This window comes from Palaemon carinicauda, chromosome 24, assembly GCF_036898095.1.
Source record: "Palaemon carinicauda isolate YSFRI2023 chromosome 24, ASM3689809v2, whole genome shotgun sequence".
Classification (NCBI taxonomy): Eukaryota; Metazoa; Arthropoda; class Malacostraca; order Decapoda; family Palaemonidae; genus Palaemon; species Palaemon carinicauda.
In genome coordinates this window covers 76,696,473-76,711,513 of record NC_090748.1, presented here as the reverse complement: position 1 = coordinate 76,711,513, position 15,041 = coordinate 76,696,473, and the positions used below count along the sequence as shown (strand labels likewise).

At 35.7% G+C, this 15,041-nt stretch overlaps 1 protein-coding gene across 1 annotated transcript in view; it reads left to right on the top strand.

Moving 5' to 3' along the window:
- tweek (transmembrane protein KIAA1109 homolog tweek) overlaps positions 1–15,041 on the top strand; it is a 789,520-nt gene that overhangs the window by 403,380 nt on the left and 371,099 nt on the right. Inside the window, 1 exon segment of the mRNA XM_068348609.1 lies at positions 25–155. Within this exon segment, the coding sequence (XP_068204710.1) occupies positions 25–155 (131 nt within the window).

The window sequence follows — 15,041 nt, the reverse complement described above, 5'->3', positions numbered from 1 at the left end:
TGTACCTGATTTGTATGATAATAGGCCGCCAACGGCTCCTGGAGGTAGAGCATCACCGAAGTTTGACCCAACTTTAATAGCAACAGAAGTAACTGATGAAAAAACTACGCTCTTAGAAGCTGAGGGGGGATCTCTTCACTCTCGTCATGGATTAGGTACTGTACATTTTTCTCTTTTTGTCTTTTGCCTCAATTTTAAGTTATATTTTATTTATCAGTGTGAAATATTGTATATTGGTGCTCCTGAGGTCATTCATACTAGCTTTGAGAAGACTGAATACTTGTGACAGCCTCCTGACACAATGATTTATTGCATAATAAAAATGCTACATTTCAGTCAAGAGTTATTATTGAGTTGCAGACCATGTACCACATTCATTACCTTCAGCTACTTAACAATTAAATGCATTTCATAATTGATGTTCTTACTAAAGAACTATCAATATTTTTTTAATATTTTGTACCAGTTGTATGATATAAATTAATGAGTTTACAGCTGTGCATTTTCTGTATGAAGTGTTCATTAGATATGACTATATCCAGTCATTTGATATATGATTACTGTATTTCTATAAACCTCCCCTGATGTTCATATTATTTCTTCTCCAGAAGATCTGTTTTTTTGACATTTACTCCTAAGATTAGGAAAAAGAAAATTCCCATTTTCTTTCCTTTCAATAAACACTTACCTCTAGTAGATTAATGAAATGCACTAGCAGTTGATGGCAAGAAGCAAAACAGCAGGACCTCTTGGTATTTCCGTTTTCTCTCTGGGATCAGTTCACGCTGCATCCTTCTTCTAGATTGTTTTAGGTTTTGTTGTGTTTGGAATTATCTTCCTCTGAAATTGTTAGTAATAACTGTGTAGGGATATTAGTGTGATTTAAATTCCTGTTGTGTAGAATGTAATTGTTTCACTGTTCATCAGAGGGAAGGTATGTTTGAAGTTTGAGTGCTAATAAAAGTGACTTTTAATTCAGGAGGATATCCAGAGAAGACTAGGCTAGTCATTTATAGCTGGGATGATGATGAATATGATGCCCCAGTACCATTTTTTGATAATGCGCAGTTAACCACCTAAGTTTTGTTTGAGATGGGCTTCAAAGGCTCATTACCTATTTAGATGCCTTTGTTTAATCTCAGAAGGCCAGTGAGTATTTGCTTGTTGGTAGTAAATCTGGCCTTACCTGCCCAGTCACTAACCCTTATCTGGCTTCCAAAATCAAATGCAGTGATGATAGTGTTCCATTCAGTAAGGGTTATTAATATTCACTGTCCCCTTACAGAGTCTAGATTCTCTCGCAGAGCCTCAAATTCTTTAATTACTTTAGCTCCTTCTACTGCTAAACATTTTTATTCCTGCATTCCTAGTCTCTCAGATGACTAGATTGAGAAGCAGAAGTCCTGCTATCAATGTGGATGTCATGAGATTCAGGTAATAAAAGTTTGTGGCAGGCATAACAACTTTTATTTATGTTCGATCTACCGGAATCCAGACATGGATGATTCTATCTTCGATTGTCTTCTTACCATTATGGCTAAGATACAAGAAGATGATAGAAAGGCTTCTTTTGTCTTTGTTGGTGATTTTAATGCTCACCATAGGGAGTGGTTAAGTTCTATCTCTCCTACCGATCGCCATGGCTTAAGAGCTTTAGACTTTGCCTCTGAATCAGGCTGTGAGCAAATCATAAATGAAGCTACTCACAGGTCTGGTAATTGCTTGGACCTCGTATACACTGACTCCCCTGGCGTTATAACTGGTAAGGTTGGTTCTCCAGTCGGGACATCTGATCATGCCTTGATTTCATTATTAGTGAAGACTGAGCAGCCTGTCCCTGATATATCATATTCTTGTAAAATTTATATGAAATCCCAAGCAGACTGGAATGGGATTTTACATGATCTTTTGTGCTTGAATTGGTCACAATTATATAATAGTGTAGATCCTGTTGTCCCTTTGAATGAGAATCTAGTCAACATAATTGATAGGCGTATCCCTTCTCGTGTGCTAAGGTACCGAGTGAAGGACAAACCGTGGTTCAATGATGATTGTAGACGTGCTTTTTTGGAGAAGCAGGAGGCCTATCAACTTTGGAAGGGTAACAGATCAGATTTGACCTGGAACAACTATACTCAGCTTCGAGCTTTTGCTCAGAGAGTTTATGCCTCAACTGAAAAGGAGTACAATTTAACCAAAAAAGAAACACTTTCTGGTACAACTCAGGAACATAAATGGTGGTCTACCCTTAAATCTGCACTCTTTGGTGTAGATGCAACAGTTCCTCCTTTACTTAAACCAGATGGCTCAGTCACTCACTGTCCAAAGGAAAAGGCAACCCTTTTGGCTGATGTTTTTGACAGTAAACAGAGTAATGAAAAACTTGAACTTCCTCATTCCTGTTTTCCTGAGGCTAAACTAACTAGTTTAGCTTTTCGATCTCGTGAGATTAAAGCTCTGTTGATGGACCTTGATGCTTATGGAGGTGTAGACCCAAATGGTATTTTTCCTTTGTTTTTTATAAAGACAGCAGATTTCTTAGCTCCAAAGTTATCTGTTATTTTGCGCAAGTTAGCAAGAAGAGGAGCTTTTAGCACTAGTTGGAGAATTGGTAATGTTACTCCTCTATGTAAATGTGTTTGTGGTAGCTCAAGTCCCACTGATTACCGCCCAATTTCCATAACTCCCATATTATCTAAAGTTTTTGAACGTCTTCTGGCAAAACGTCTTAATAGGTTTGCTGAAGGTAATCATCTACTCCCTAGTTTGCAATTTGGTTTTCGTAAAGGCCTTGGAGCATGTGATGCCCTTCTTACAATCTCCAATGCTGTACAGAAATCCCTTGATTGTGGTCGGGAAGTTCGTATGATTGGCCTTGATTTTAGTGCTGCCTTTGACCGTGTTAATCATGAGGCCCTTGTTTTCAAACTGAAACAGTTGGGAGTGGGTGGGTCGTTTCTTAGCATTATTATTGATATTTTAAGTAATAGATCTCAAAGAGTTGTTGTTGATGGGCACCATAGTGATTATAGGAATGTGATATCCGGTGTTCCACAGGGTAGTGTTCTTGGCCCATTACTTTTTATACTATATACACATGACATGTGGTTTGGCCTAGAAAACAAGCTTGTTGCATATGCAGATGATGCTACTCTCTTTGCATCAATTCCATCCCCTGAATGTAGATCTAGGGTTGGTGAATCCCTTAATAGAGATTTAGCTAGAATTAGTGCATGGTGCAAATTATGGGGTATGAAGTTGAATCCTAACAAAACTCAAAGTATGATTGTAAGTAGGTCAAGGACGGTGGTTCCTCAACATCCGGATCTCAGTATTGATAATGTTTCTTTAAATATGTATGACTCTTTCAAAATTTTAGGTGTGATTCTCGACAGTAAATTTACTTTTGAGAAACATATAAGGTCTGTGTCTTCTTCAATTTCACAAAAAATAGGCTTATTGAGAAAGTCTTTCAAGATTTTCGGTGATCAATCTATTCTGAAGAAGTGTTTTAATTCTTTCATTCTACCTTGTTTTGAGTATTGTTCTCCTGTCTGGTCTTCAGCTGTTGATTCTCATCTTAATTTGTTGGACAGAAACTTACGGTCTATTAAATTTCTTATTCCTGATCTAGATATTAATCTCTGGCACCGTCGTTCAATTAGTTCATTATGCATGTTGCATAAGATTTTTCACAGCTCTGACCATCCTTTACATTCAGATCTCCCTGGACAATTCTATCCTGTTCGTAATACTAGGCAGGCAGTTAATTCTAATAGCCAGGCCTTCTCCATCACGAGGCTCAATACTACGCAGTACTCTAGAAGTTTTATTCCAGCTGTGACCAAGTTGTGGAATGATCTTCCTAATCGGGTGGTTGAATCAGTAGAACTTCAAAAGTTCAAAGTTGGAGCAAATGCTTTTTTGTTGACCAGGCGGACATAGTCTTCTTATAGTTTATTTATGACATATTTGTTTTTGATGTTGTTGATAGTTTATTATATGACATGTCTGTTTTGACGTTTATTCTTATTTTAGAATGATTTATTGTTAATTTATTCTCTTCATTTATTTATTTCCTTATTTCCTTTCCTCACTGGGCTATTTTTCCCTGTTGGAGCCTCTGGGCTTATAGCATCCTGCTTTTCCAACTAGGGTTGTAGCTTGGATAGTAATAATAATAATAATAATAATAGTCCTAAGTAAATGGTCTTCAGATTCGCTATTGTGCCAAAAAATTTGGAATTGGTTAGGAATGCCAATCTGGACATGTTTTTAATGTCGCTCAACAAGAAATAGAGTTGTTTTGCTTACCTGTCCTTATCCCCTATCATAGTAGTTGGATGCCCTGTTACAGGAGTGGTTTACAGATTAGTATCCTCTGCTATTGAAGTGACCAAGGGGATTGCCTTTCAAAACCAATTTTATCTGACAACCAGGTTTAGTTCAATTCACTCAAACCAGTGTACTGTATATTCATCTCCATGGAGATTATCCTCTATTTTCAGAGACATGATTTCTTTTTCCTTTTGATTGTTTATCTTAAGTTCCAAAAGCAGTCCACCAATAATTTGTATCAAAGACAATGGAATGTTTATTTTGATTTGGGCAATTATTATTATCATTACTAGCTAAGCTATAACCCTAATTGGAAAAGCAAGATGCTATAAGCCTAAGGGCTCCAACAGGGAAAAATAACCCTACGAGGAAAGGAAATAAGGAAATGAAAAAAATTATATAAGTAGTAGTGAAAAATTAAATTATAATATTTTAAAAACATTAACAACATTTAAACAGATATTTGATATATAAACTATAAATGGAGAACAGGCGTACCAACCTGAACTGAGACCCATGACTAAGATCACGCGGAAAGACTAGGATAATAAACTAATAATAATATCACTGATATGGTAATACATGAAAAAAGGAATGCATGCTGGAAAATGACAATAATAAACGTAAAATAACCCGAAGGGACGAACGGAGAGGCAGGGGAAGACCAAGCTTAACAGCGCAAGAGAGACCGAGCTAGGCAGGGCTGCCAACATAACAAGGTGTCGGTGAGGTGCCGACAACAAACATAAAATAATAACTGCCTCGCGAAAGTTCCGACGAACTAGAATACTAGTAAAATAACGTATACGCTAATATGATTGCTACTACGAACGTGAAATGTAAAACGAGTAAAACTAGCAACGCCCGAAGGCGACCAGGCATGCCAACCTAAATGAACAAAGATATCGTAATATCATAAACTACCTGTTAATATAATAACAGATAATACCATAGCATAAAATAACACGGGGTGTGAACCGTGGATACCCAGAAAGTTCAGGACGAGAAACAATCAATATAGAAGACTGATTGCTAAGCGTCAAGAACGAGTGAGAGAGAGGAGGTAGCCAGCCAGCATGGCGGACCCGATGCAAGGTCGTGTAATATAAAAACTGAGATAATTAAATAACCAAGGGCAAGACTACCTCCAAATACTCAAAACTCATAGATCTGGTACTTAACTTAGGTGGAGTAACAGTAGAATCCGACATCCTGGGATAAATCATGGGTAAACCAAAGGAAAACACTCACCAAGAAAGAATAACAGCATCCAAGCAGGTGCTATGAAAAGGAGTGACGTCACTAGCGTGGGTGGGCTCGTTCGTAGTAGCGATTGGAGTTGGGTTGTTGAACGGCTCCTCGCTGTTCGGGGATGTTGACAGGAGTTATCTAAATGGTGCGAGACCTCTGGTTGTGATTTATCATGTCCCAGTTATTTATACCAACACCTTATTAGGTGAGCGAGCTGGGTTCAACCTAGCATTCCTATACAATTTTTTCTCTGTTAAATTCATAGCAGTTATTACCTTAGAAATGATGTAAAAGGAGCATTTCACTGGGCGGCACAGGTCAGAGCCCAGAAAAGATTTTTTATCCATTACTGACAGTACATTCCAAATTTAAAAATATTTTAAGTTAAAGGTTTACCTCAATTTTTTTCATTTTCACTCTGAAAAAGTCTGTGATGAATATATTTCTTTCCTGTAAAATCTGCTAAATTTTATTTAGACAAGGCTGAAAACATCTGGAGAAAGGATCCCATTTTTTTGTGGGTTTAGGATTTTGCGGTACTGTATTCTCTTAAAGGTTTTAAAGGCTGCTCATGAATGGCAGAGGCAAGGGAGAGGGACATTGTCCTATCAAGCAGGACAATGCCCAGGAGACTGACCATATACTGTATACATATGATCGGCATCCAAGCCCCTCTCCACCCAAGCTAGAACCAAGGAGGGCCAGGGAATGGCTACTGATGCCTCAGCAAATAGACCTACATGCTCCCCCAAACCCCCCATCCTTAGGTCATAAGGATGGTGAGGTTGCAGCGACCAAAGGAACTATTGACTTTGAGCGCGACTCAAAGCCCAGTCTGGCATTCACCAGTCAGGGATGTTACCATATCGGTCACCACAACCCTAAAAGTATGTTGTTTCTTTTTAAGAGTTTAGTGACAAAAGCACAAACAGAATTAGATTAGAGTTAGATGAAGATTTTGAAGTTTCAGGTTCTTGATATCAGAAGCACAGCTATCTTGAAGGGTCAAGTTCTTGATATCAGAAGCACAGCTATCTTGAAGGGTCAAGTTCTTGATATCAGAAGCACAGCTATCTTGAAGGGTCAAGTTCTTGATATCAGAAGCATAGCTATCTTGAAGGGTCAAGTTCTTGATATCAGAAGCACAGCTATCTTTCTTGATTTCTGAAGGAATTTTTCTTTGGAAAGAATTTTAGCAGCACCTTAGTAGTGTCCCAAGTTGGTTTTCAAAAAAATAATTTGTAGAAGAAACATGGTTTCCTATGAGAATTACTAGGCATTGGGTGTGCTGGTACCCATGGGCGATGTAGTGTATATAACAATTTACTGTTGATTTATTTGCTTAAATTGGCTTTCAAGTTACAGTGTTAGTTTCCTTAATGAGAAAGTTCAGTGTTGGGTAATATAAGTGTATACATTTTAAAAGTTTATCAAACTTTTAAAATGTATACACTTATATTACCCAACACTGAACTTTCTCATTAAGGAAACTAACACTATAACTTGAAAGCCAATTTAAGCAAATAAATCAACAGTAAATTGTTATATACACTACATCGCCCATGGGTACCAGCACAGCCAATGCCTAGTAATTCTCATAGGAAACCATGTTTCTTCTACAATATAGTTTTTTTATAGTTTACAATTGGTTACCATTAAACTAAACAGAGAATAGTCTCAGGTAATTAAAAGAGTTGGTTAGTCTAGGATTTTTCATGTCCTATCTTTCCTTTACCAACCTACCTCCATCGAAGTGTGGGAGTCTGAACCATTAACATCTGGGGTATTTCATAGAAATAAACAGAATTTTGATAATGAAATTACTTATTTCTATACTCATCTGATGTTTGTAAACTTGAACCTCCATCTTTTCCCCCATGGACTAGTGATGTCAAGAGGGTAGTGATCTAGGTTCAAATTCGAGACTGTAAAGACAAAGGCAGACCATTACCATCAACTGCTAGATTAACTCAATGCTTTACTAGAGGAACAGGCTTATTACAAGGAAAGAAAACAGGATTTTTTTTAGTTCTAGGGTAGATGTTGTCATGTATTCACCTTTGAGAGAGAAGCACTATGAACATCAGGTGAGTTATATAAATGATAAATTTGTTATTAGAATTGTTTATCCTTCAAAATCAGCAAAATTGGCTCTTTCATATTTTCACTAAGTACCATACCATCCACCTTTCCCTTTTAACATATCATCTGCCTCATATTAATTTTCTTCTCTTCTGTACAATACCACATATGATATGTTCTAAAGGCCAGGAATTTGTATTCTAGTTTTCTCTAAAATTCTTGCAGCACAAAAACCCTTGAACATTTGTTTTATTTCCTAATATAGCTCTTTAAAAAAGGCACATGACAATGCTGGATCTTTCAGATATTCCAATTTCTGGATACCCTTTACATGTGTGTGTGTCTTGTATGCAATCTGAGAATTTTGTTTATTGCATTTTATTTAAAGTTTTACTATAATGCACATATTACTTGAGTTGTAGTTAAGATTAACTTTGACTTTTACAACATGTGGTACAGGTTTATCAGCCAGGATTCTCCAGCTAACAGGTGTGGTTGGTAAAGTAGTCACCTCAATTGTCGTTTGTAGTGTATTCTACCAAGTAATGATGGTAAATTAGTCTTCTGAAATCTGATTATTTTCATTACCTGAAGCTGGTTTTAATATAAAAATGGGAAGCTAGATAATTTTTAAAACTAAAACTTCAAATTTTTCTCTATTTGAATTGAGGCCTTTAATTTGCATAGACAATTTGCATTTTTATTCATTGATTGATAGCCAAGTGTATAGTATTGATAGTGAAACTCCGCTGTAAATAGTAGATTTTTCTTCATGTAATGAAAGGATTCTTTCAAACAATACAATTAAGTTATACAACTAGTAGTGTAGTTCAGAATTTTTCCTTGTTATTTACAATATCATTATGTATTTTAGCTTTATTTTGGCATATTTAATTTTCCCTTGTAAAACCAAGAAATATTTAAAAATTTTACTTTAAAATTCAAAAGGTACTGATTTATAACTGTCCCTAAAATTAGTCTTAGGTGATGATATAGATATTTACCTGTAGATTTTCCCACCGAGAACTTTGCTGTTTACAGTTTGGTAAATAGCAAAGTATTTTATGGACTCCATTGTCAATATTAATATTTAAACTTGCTTAGCATAGTATTTTTAAAGTTCCATATATTTTTTTAGAATTCCATACATTCGTATCGTTTCTCATTTCCAAGCTAAAAATTGTTGCCTTCTATATCCATGTTTATTAAAATACTTTGTTAGAATTTTAAGTGTTATTGGGATCATACAAATGGACACTTACTCGACCATAGTTGCAAAGTTCACACTTAGCAAATGGATACCTGGTTGTAGTAAATGAAGAAATAGCAAGATGATATGAAGTATCTATAATTATAGGAAACCACCCCTACCTACTATAAGTGCTTACTTTAGGACTGTTTCATTTTCAGTTGCTAAATGTTGTAGGAACCTTTCTCAGGGAAGCATTTCCCTTAACTTTCTTCATCCTTTTCTTTTCAAAATTTAGGATTTGATTTTCACATTTATGTTTTATTATGCATTCTGTGGATCGTATTTACTATTTTTAGGCAAACTTTGTTGGGTGTTTTTTTATTGAATATATCTGTATTACATGATAATCTTTGTGCTTATGAGAGCAGAGGCCAAAGACCTGTGAGCCATTCCATCTGAGGCCAAACCAGGGCTATTAGGATCACATGGATATTCCATGACCTGCTAAACATATTAATGATTTACTTGAAAATATGGCAGCTAGAGGTTTCTAAATTGACGGGCAAAACCTCTCCAATCTTTTTATTTAGCTAATTAGTAAACATATTTAAGTTTAAATTTTCCCTCTACTTTCATATTTCTGGATGAATTAACAGGTGAAGAGACCACTTGTTTAGAATAATCTTGCATTTACCTGTGAGGTGAATACCTCCATCTTTCTTTTTATTGGGTTTACCCAGCTACTTCTATATTTTGATACAAACTAGTGAATGCAGATATTACTCATTTTGAGGAACCTGATGTTTACTGCTAAGTTAGTTGGCTAAACATTCAATTTCCTGGAATTAAATGAAGAAGTAAGGTAATACTCCTCATCTCTGTTTAATGCAGAAAATTCTGAACGAAAGGAAATAGGCATTCTGACCTGATGCCTCTGGTTCCTAATATAAGGGAAAGTAATTTTGTTGTCTTTGAATACAGCAATAACCTTCCCCATCACCTAGACCTTCTCTAGAAGTGTAATTTTAGGCCATTAATAACGATGCAATTTATATATAATGTCATGCAATGGTTTTTGCACTATTTGGACAGCTGCTGCTCTCCTTTGAGACTCTACTGTAGGAGGGATGAGGTGCCCACCTGAAATTCCCTGCTGTCTAGAAGGTGTGATCTACAGAAGGAGCACACATGCTTTTCAACCTACCTGGAATGCTTGACTTCCTAGAGAGCTCTAGTTGTATGAAACATTTCATGAGTCAACAAGTCTCTTAAACAGAACCTTTCAAACTCATAGTAGCCCTGGTGAAGTTAGTTGGAAAACTGCATTTCATTTCCTGTCATTTTGAAGGATAAAAGATCTCCATGGCCGTGCTTCGGGAGTATGTGGCCAGGACCTAAAATCTAGCCAGCCATGACTTCAATCCCCTTCCATCTCTCCTCTTCAAAGGCAGGGACCATGATGTCTTGCCTTCCTTTTTTTGATTGAGGTTAAATGAGATCCTGTAACTCCTGTTTATTTTCTAGAATCTTGGAACAATGAGACACATATAAAAGGAAGAGAGAACCTCTGAATTGGATTACGAAAAAAACCTATCAGAGGAACTTTTTTGCAAAGTTAATACAGTAATCTATTATTATTATTATTATTATTATTATTATTATTATTATTATTATTATTATTAGCCAAGCTACAACCCTAGTTGGAAAAGCAAGATGCTATAATCCCAAGGGCTCCAATAGGGAAAAATAGCCCAGTGAGGAAAGGAAATAAGGAAATAAATAAATAATGAGAACAAATTATCAATAAATCATTCTAAAACCAGTAGCAACATCAAAACAGATATGTCATATATAAACTATTAACGTCAAAAACAGATATGCCATATATAAACTATAAAAAGACTCATGTCAGCCTGGTCAACATAACAACATTTGCTCCAACTTTAAACTTTTGAAGTTCTACTGATTCAACTACCCGATTAGGAAGATCATTCCACAACTTGGTCACAACTAGTATAAAACTTCTAGAGTACTATGTAGTATTGAGCCTTATGATGGAGAAGGCCTGACTATTAGAATTAACTGCATGCCCAGAATTACAAACAGGATTGAACTGTCCGGGAAGATCTAAATGTAAAGGATGATCAGAATTATGAAAAATCTTATGCAACATGCATAATGAACTAATTGAACAGCAGTGCCAGAAATTAATATCTAGTTCAGGAATAAGAAATTTAATAGACCCTAAGTTCCTGTCCAACAAATTAAGATGAGAATCAGCAGCTGAAGACCAGACAGGAGAACAATACTCAAAAAAAGAAAAATGAAAGAATTAAAACACTTCTTCAAAATAGACTGATCACCAAAAATTCTTAAAAGACTTTCTCAGTAAGCCAATTTTTGTGCAATTGAAGAAGTCACAAACCTTATGTGGTTCTCAAAAGTAAATTGGCTGTCGAGAATGGGATAGATATGCAGTTTATCGTTTAAATTGGAAAAAACTTAGATAGCAAAATATTAAATTGGCTCCAAAAGAAAATATGTTTTGATAAGATATCCCCTTACTGTATTTTTCAAACTCAAATGAAGAAAAGGCAAATGATGATAAGGGAAAATATATTTAAAAGCCTAGGAAACCTAATGCATGATTTGACTAAATATGTTGTGGCAGCCTTTTGGAAAGGACCCTGCTGGGCAATCTTTTTTTATTATTATTATTTGCTAAGCTACAACCCTAGTTGAAAAAGCAGGATGTTATTAGCACAGGGGCTCCAACAGGGAAAATAGCCGAGTGAGGAAGGGAAACAAGGAAAAATAAAATGTTTTAAGAACAGTAACAACATTAAGAATAGATATTTCCTATGTGAACTAAAAAAACTTTAACAAAACAAGAGGAAGAGAAACAAGATAGAAGTATGCATCCGAGTGTACCCTCAAGCAAAAGAACTCTAACCCAAGACAGGACGGGGTCTGAGACACATTCAAGCTCAACAGTTTTTAGCAGTACGTGTAACCTGTGTGTGCTAGGGATGGATTTTTTGGGAAAGCCTATAGGTCTGGCCTACCTACTGAATCATCAGCAGCCATTGCTTGGCCCCCTCTGGTCCTAACTTCATGGAGAAGGGGCTTTGGTCATTGATCATATGTATATATATGATCAGTTTCTAAGGCATTGTCCTGTCCCTTGCATGTGCCATTCATGAGTAACATTTAAACCTTTAAATAAGAGAATAGAAACCAGGATGCCATGTTGATACCAATTGTAAGACAGCTAATTACTCATCTTTTGTGTTCCATATTATTTTGGTCAACTATTATGGGTCTTCAAAGTTTTTTTCAAGATTATAGTGTTTACATAAGGAAAATTAATGCCTTACTATAAATTATTAGATATTAGGTCAACATAAAATTACATTCATTACAATGAAAGTTTTGAAACCTTGTTATAGATCTGTTTTTACATCTGTTTGATACATTATTTTCATTGTACTTTTTAGAACAAATTGATTAGTTTATATTTTGTATGTACAAATTAAATGTTGTATAGTGTCTGTTATTGAAAAAGTGAAACAATCTATGAGTATTATAAAGATCCCAGAGGTGAGGAGCAAGATGATAGCAAGTTGAATCCTGTGCGTGATCCTGTGCTTGTGCTGGCTAACCATTTTATGATGTTGGATGCCTGGCGAGAAAATATCTCAACTGCAAATCTACTGGGCCCTAATTCTGATGGTAAAAATGTCAAGGAAGTTTTGCACCAATATGTTGGTATTGCTAGACATGTAGTAATTTGAAGTTTCACCTTGAAAATTTAGTTGATGCTTGTTCTTTCACCATATGAAAATGGTGTACTGTACTTTAGTGCTGAGAGTATATGGCTAACAACCGTAATGTATTTTAAGGGTAAAGTGTCTTTGGTAATGTAATGACATAATTTGATATGTTACTTTCGTATTTTCTCTAATTTTTTTTAACAGGCTATGGGTAGCAGGTAGTTTTGAAGGGAAATTGATGTAAAACATTATTCAAATGCTTGTAATCTCATGACTATCATTGATAAATAAGCTATTTTATCAGATAGTCAATTCTTATGCATTCATTGTCTTATGCAATTTAGGAAAAATCTTAGAATATGATATATGCGTTTATTATGTTAATGGAAATTTAATTAAATAGAAATGTCCAAAAATTTCTCCCCCTCTTTACATTAAGGAATGCTTGCTACATTTTTATAACTTTCCCAATGTCCAGGTGCATGAACCCCCATTACCATTATTTCTTGTGGAGAAATTATGCTCCGTTAGCATGATTCCCGTTAACACATCTCCATGAATATGGGTCTCTGGGCTTGTCTGGAAAGTACTAGAGGTGGGCTACTCGGCGGGACCGAGAACCCATGATTCCTCCTGAATCGATGGAGGTGCTTTCATCATTCGTGTTGCAATTCGGGAGTCAAAATCGGAGTTTCACACTTTTCAGTGGGACTGTCATCCTACAGTTGGAGGACCACACGATTTTGAATAAAATCAGGCTTCAATACTCATGTTAATAGGGACTTGACTGTACTACCACTAGAGAGTTATTGGGTCCTTTGACTGGCCAGATAGTACTACATTGGATCCCTCTATCCGGTTATGGCTAATTTTTCCTTTGCCTATGCATAAAATAAATAGTTTGGCCTATTCTTTCCACATTCTCCTCTGTCCTCATTCACCTGACAACACTGAGATTACCAAACAATTCTTCTTCACTCTAAAAGTTAACCATTACACTGTAAATGTTCAGTGGCTACTTTCCTCTTGGTAAGGGAAGAAGAGAGACTTTAGTCTTGGGTAGTGCCATAGCCTCGGTACCATGGTCTTCCATTGTCTTGGGTTAGAGTTCTCTTGCCTGAGGGTAGACTTGGGCACACTATTGTATCTTATTTATCTTCCTCATGTTTTTTAAGGCTTTATAGTTTATATATTAAAGAGATATTTTAGTGTTGTTACTGTTCTTAAAATAAATTATTTTAATTGTTCATTACTTCTCTTGTAATTTATTTATTTTCTTATTTCCATTCCGTATTGGGCTATTTTTTGTTTTAGGAGGCCTTGGGATTATAGCATCTTGCATTTCAATCTAGGGTTGTAGCTTAGCTAGTAATAATAATAATGATACTATTATGAAGAAGTCAATATATTTGCCATTTCTCAATGGAAGCAAGCACTACACACCCTTAAGTTACTGTAAATTACAATGAAGGCCCGACCATCTTAATGTCATATCATCAAGGTTCAGAAATGCCTGGCACATATACTAGTTTGCCCTGGATTTTTCATGGATACTAAATTTGTCAATAGAAAAGAATATTTGTTGGTGAGCGCAATAGTGACTTGAGGAATGTAACCTCTGGTATTCTGCAGGTTACTTTTTCATGGCCTTTTTTTACTGGTGAGTCCACAGCTGTGATTGGGCACCACAGTGGGGTGTTGGGCTTGCCCGGCTGACATTTTGATGAGCATCTATTCTTATGAAACTGGAACTGAAACATGACACTTTTACCTTTAACTTTAAGCTATTAACAGAAAACATGCAAGAGTAACATTGTAATGTAAATATTCACTATAAAATATTGTAAAGTACAAAGTTTTACATTGCACAAAGAGAAAAAATGCAAAAAGTAGAATAATCTGAATAGACGCTTTTGATGATATTTATTTTCCAGGGACATACTCTCTTCCCTCTTACCTCTTGGGTGATGGTAAGTGGGTGGGAGTAAAGCAGTCCCATGAAAGTGTACATTGCAGCAAGAGCATATTTGTTTTATTTTATCATTTTCATTTGAGACCATAAAGGTGACATTTTAATCATTTTACCTTGAAGATATTGTTCATGGAAAGTAATGTTTATGAAGCTAAATACTTTGTCACTGACATGTTAGACAAAAAGTAAGTCTCACTGATGTTTGCAACCTCTAAATATGTGAGAGGCATATGCAGTGCTGCTAGCTAGCAGACTATTTTCTTTTGGATTGAGAATTCAAGGCCTAATATCCATGGAGACATCAAATGAATTTGTTGTGAATTTTTTATGAAACCTAAGCCTAATGGTATTGTTCTCATTTCTCTCATATTCTAAGTAGTTATCACATATTTATGGGAATTATATTTTGTGTTTTAAGGGTTGCAATTTATCT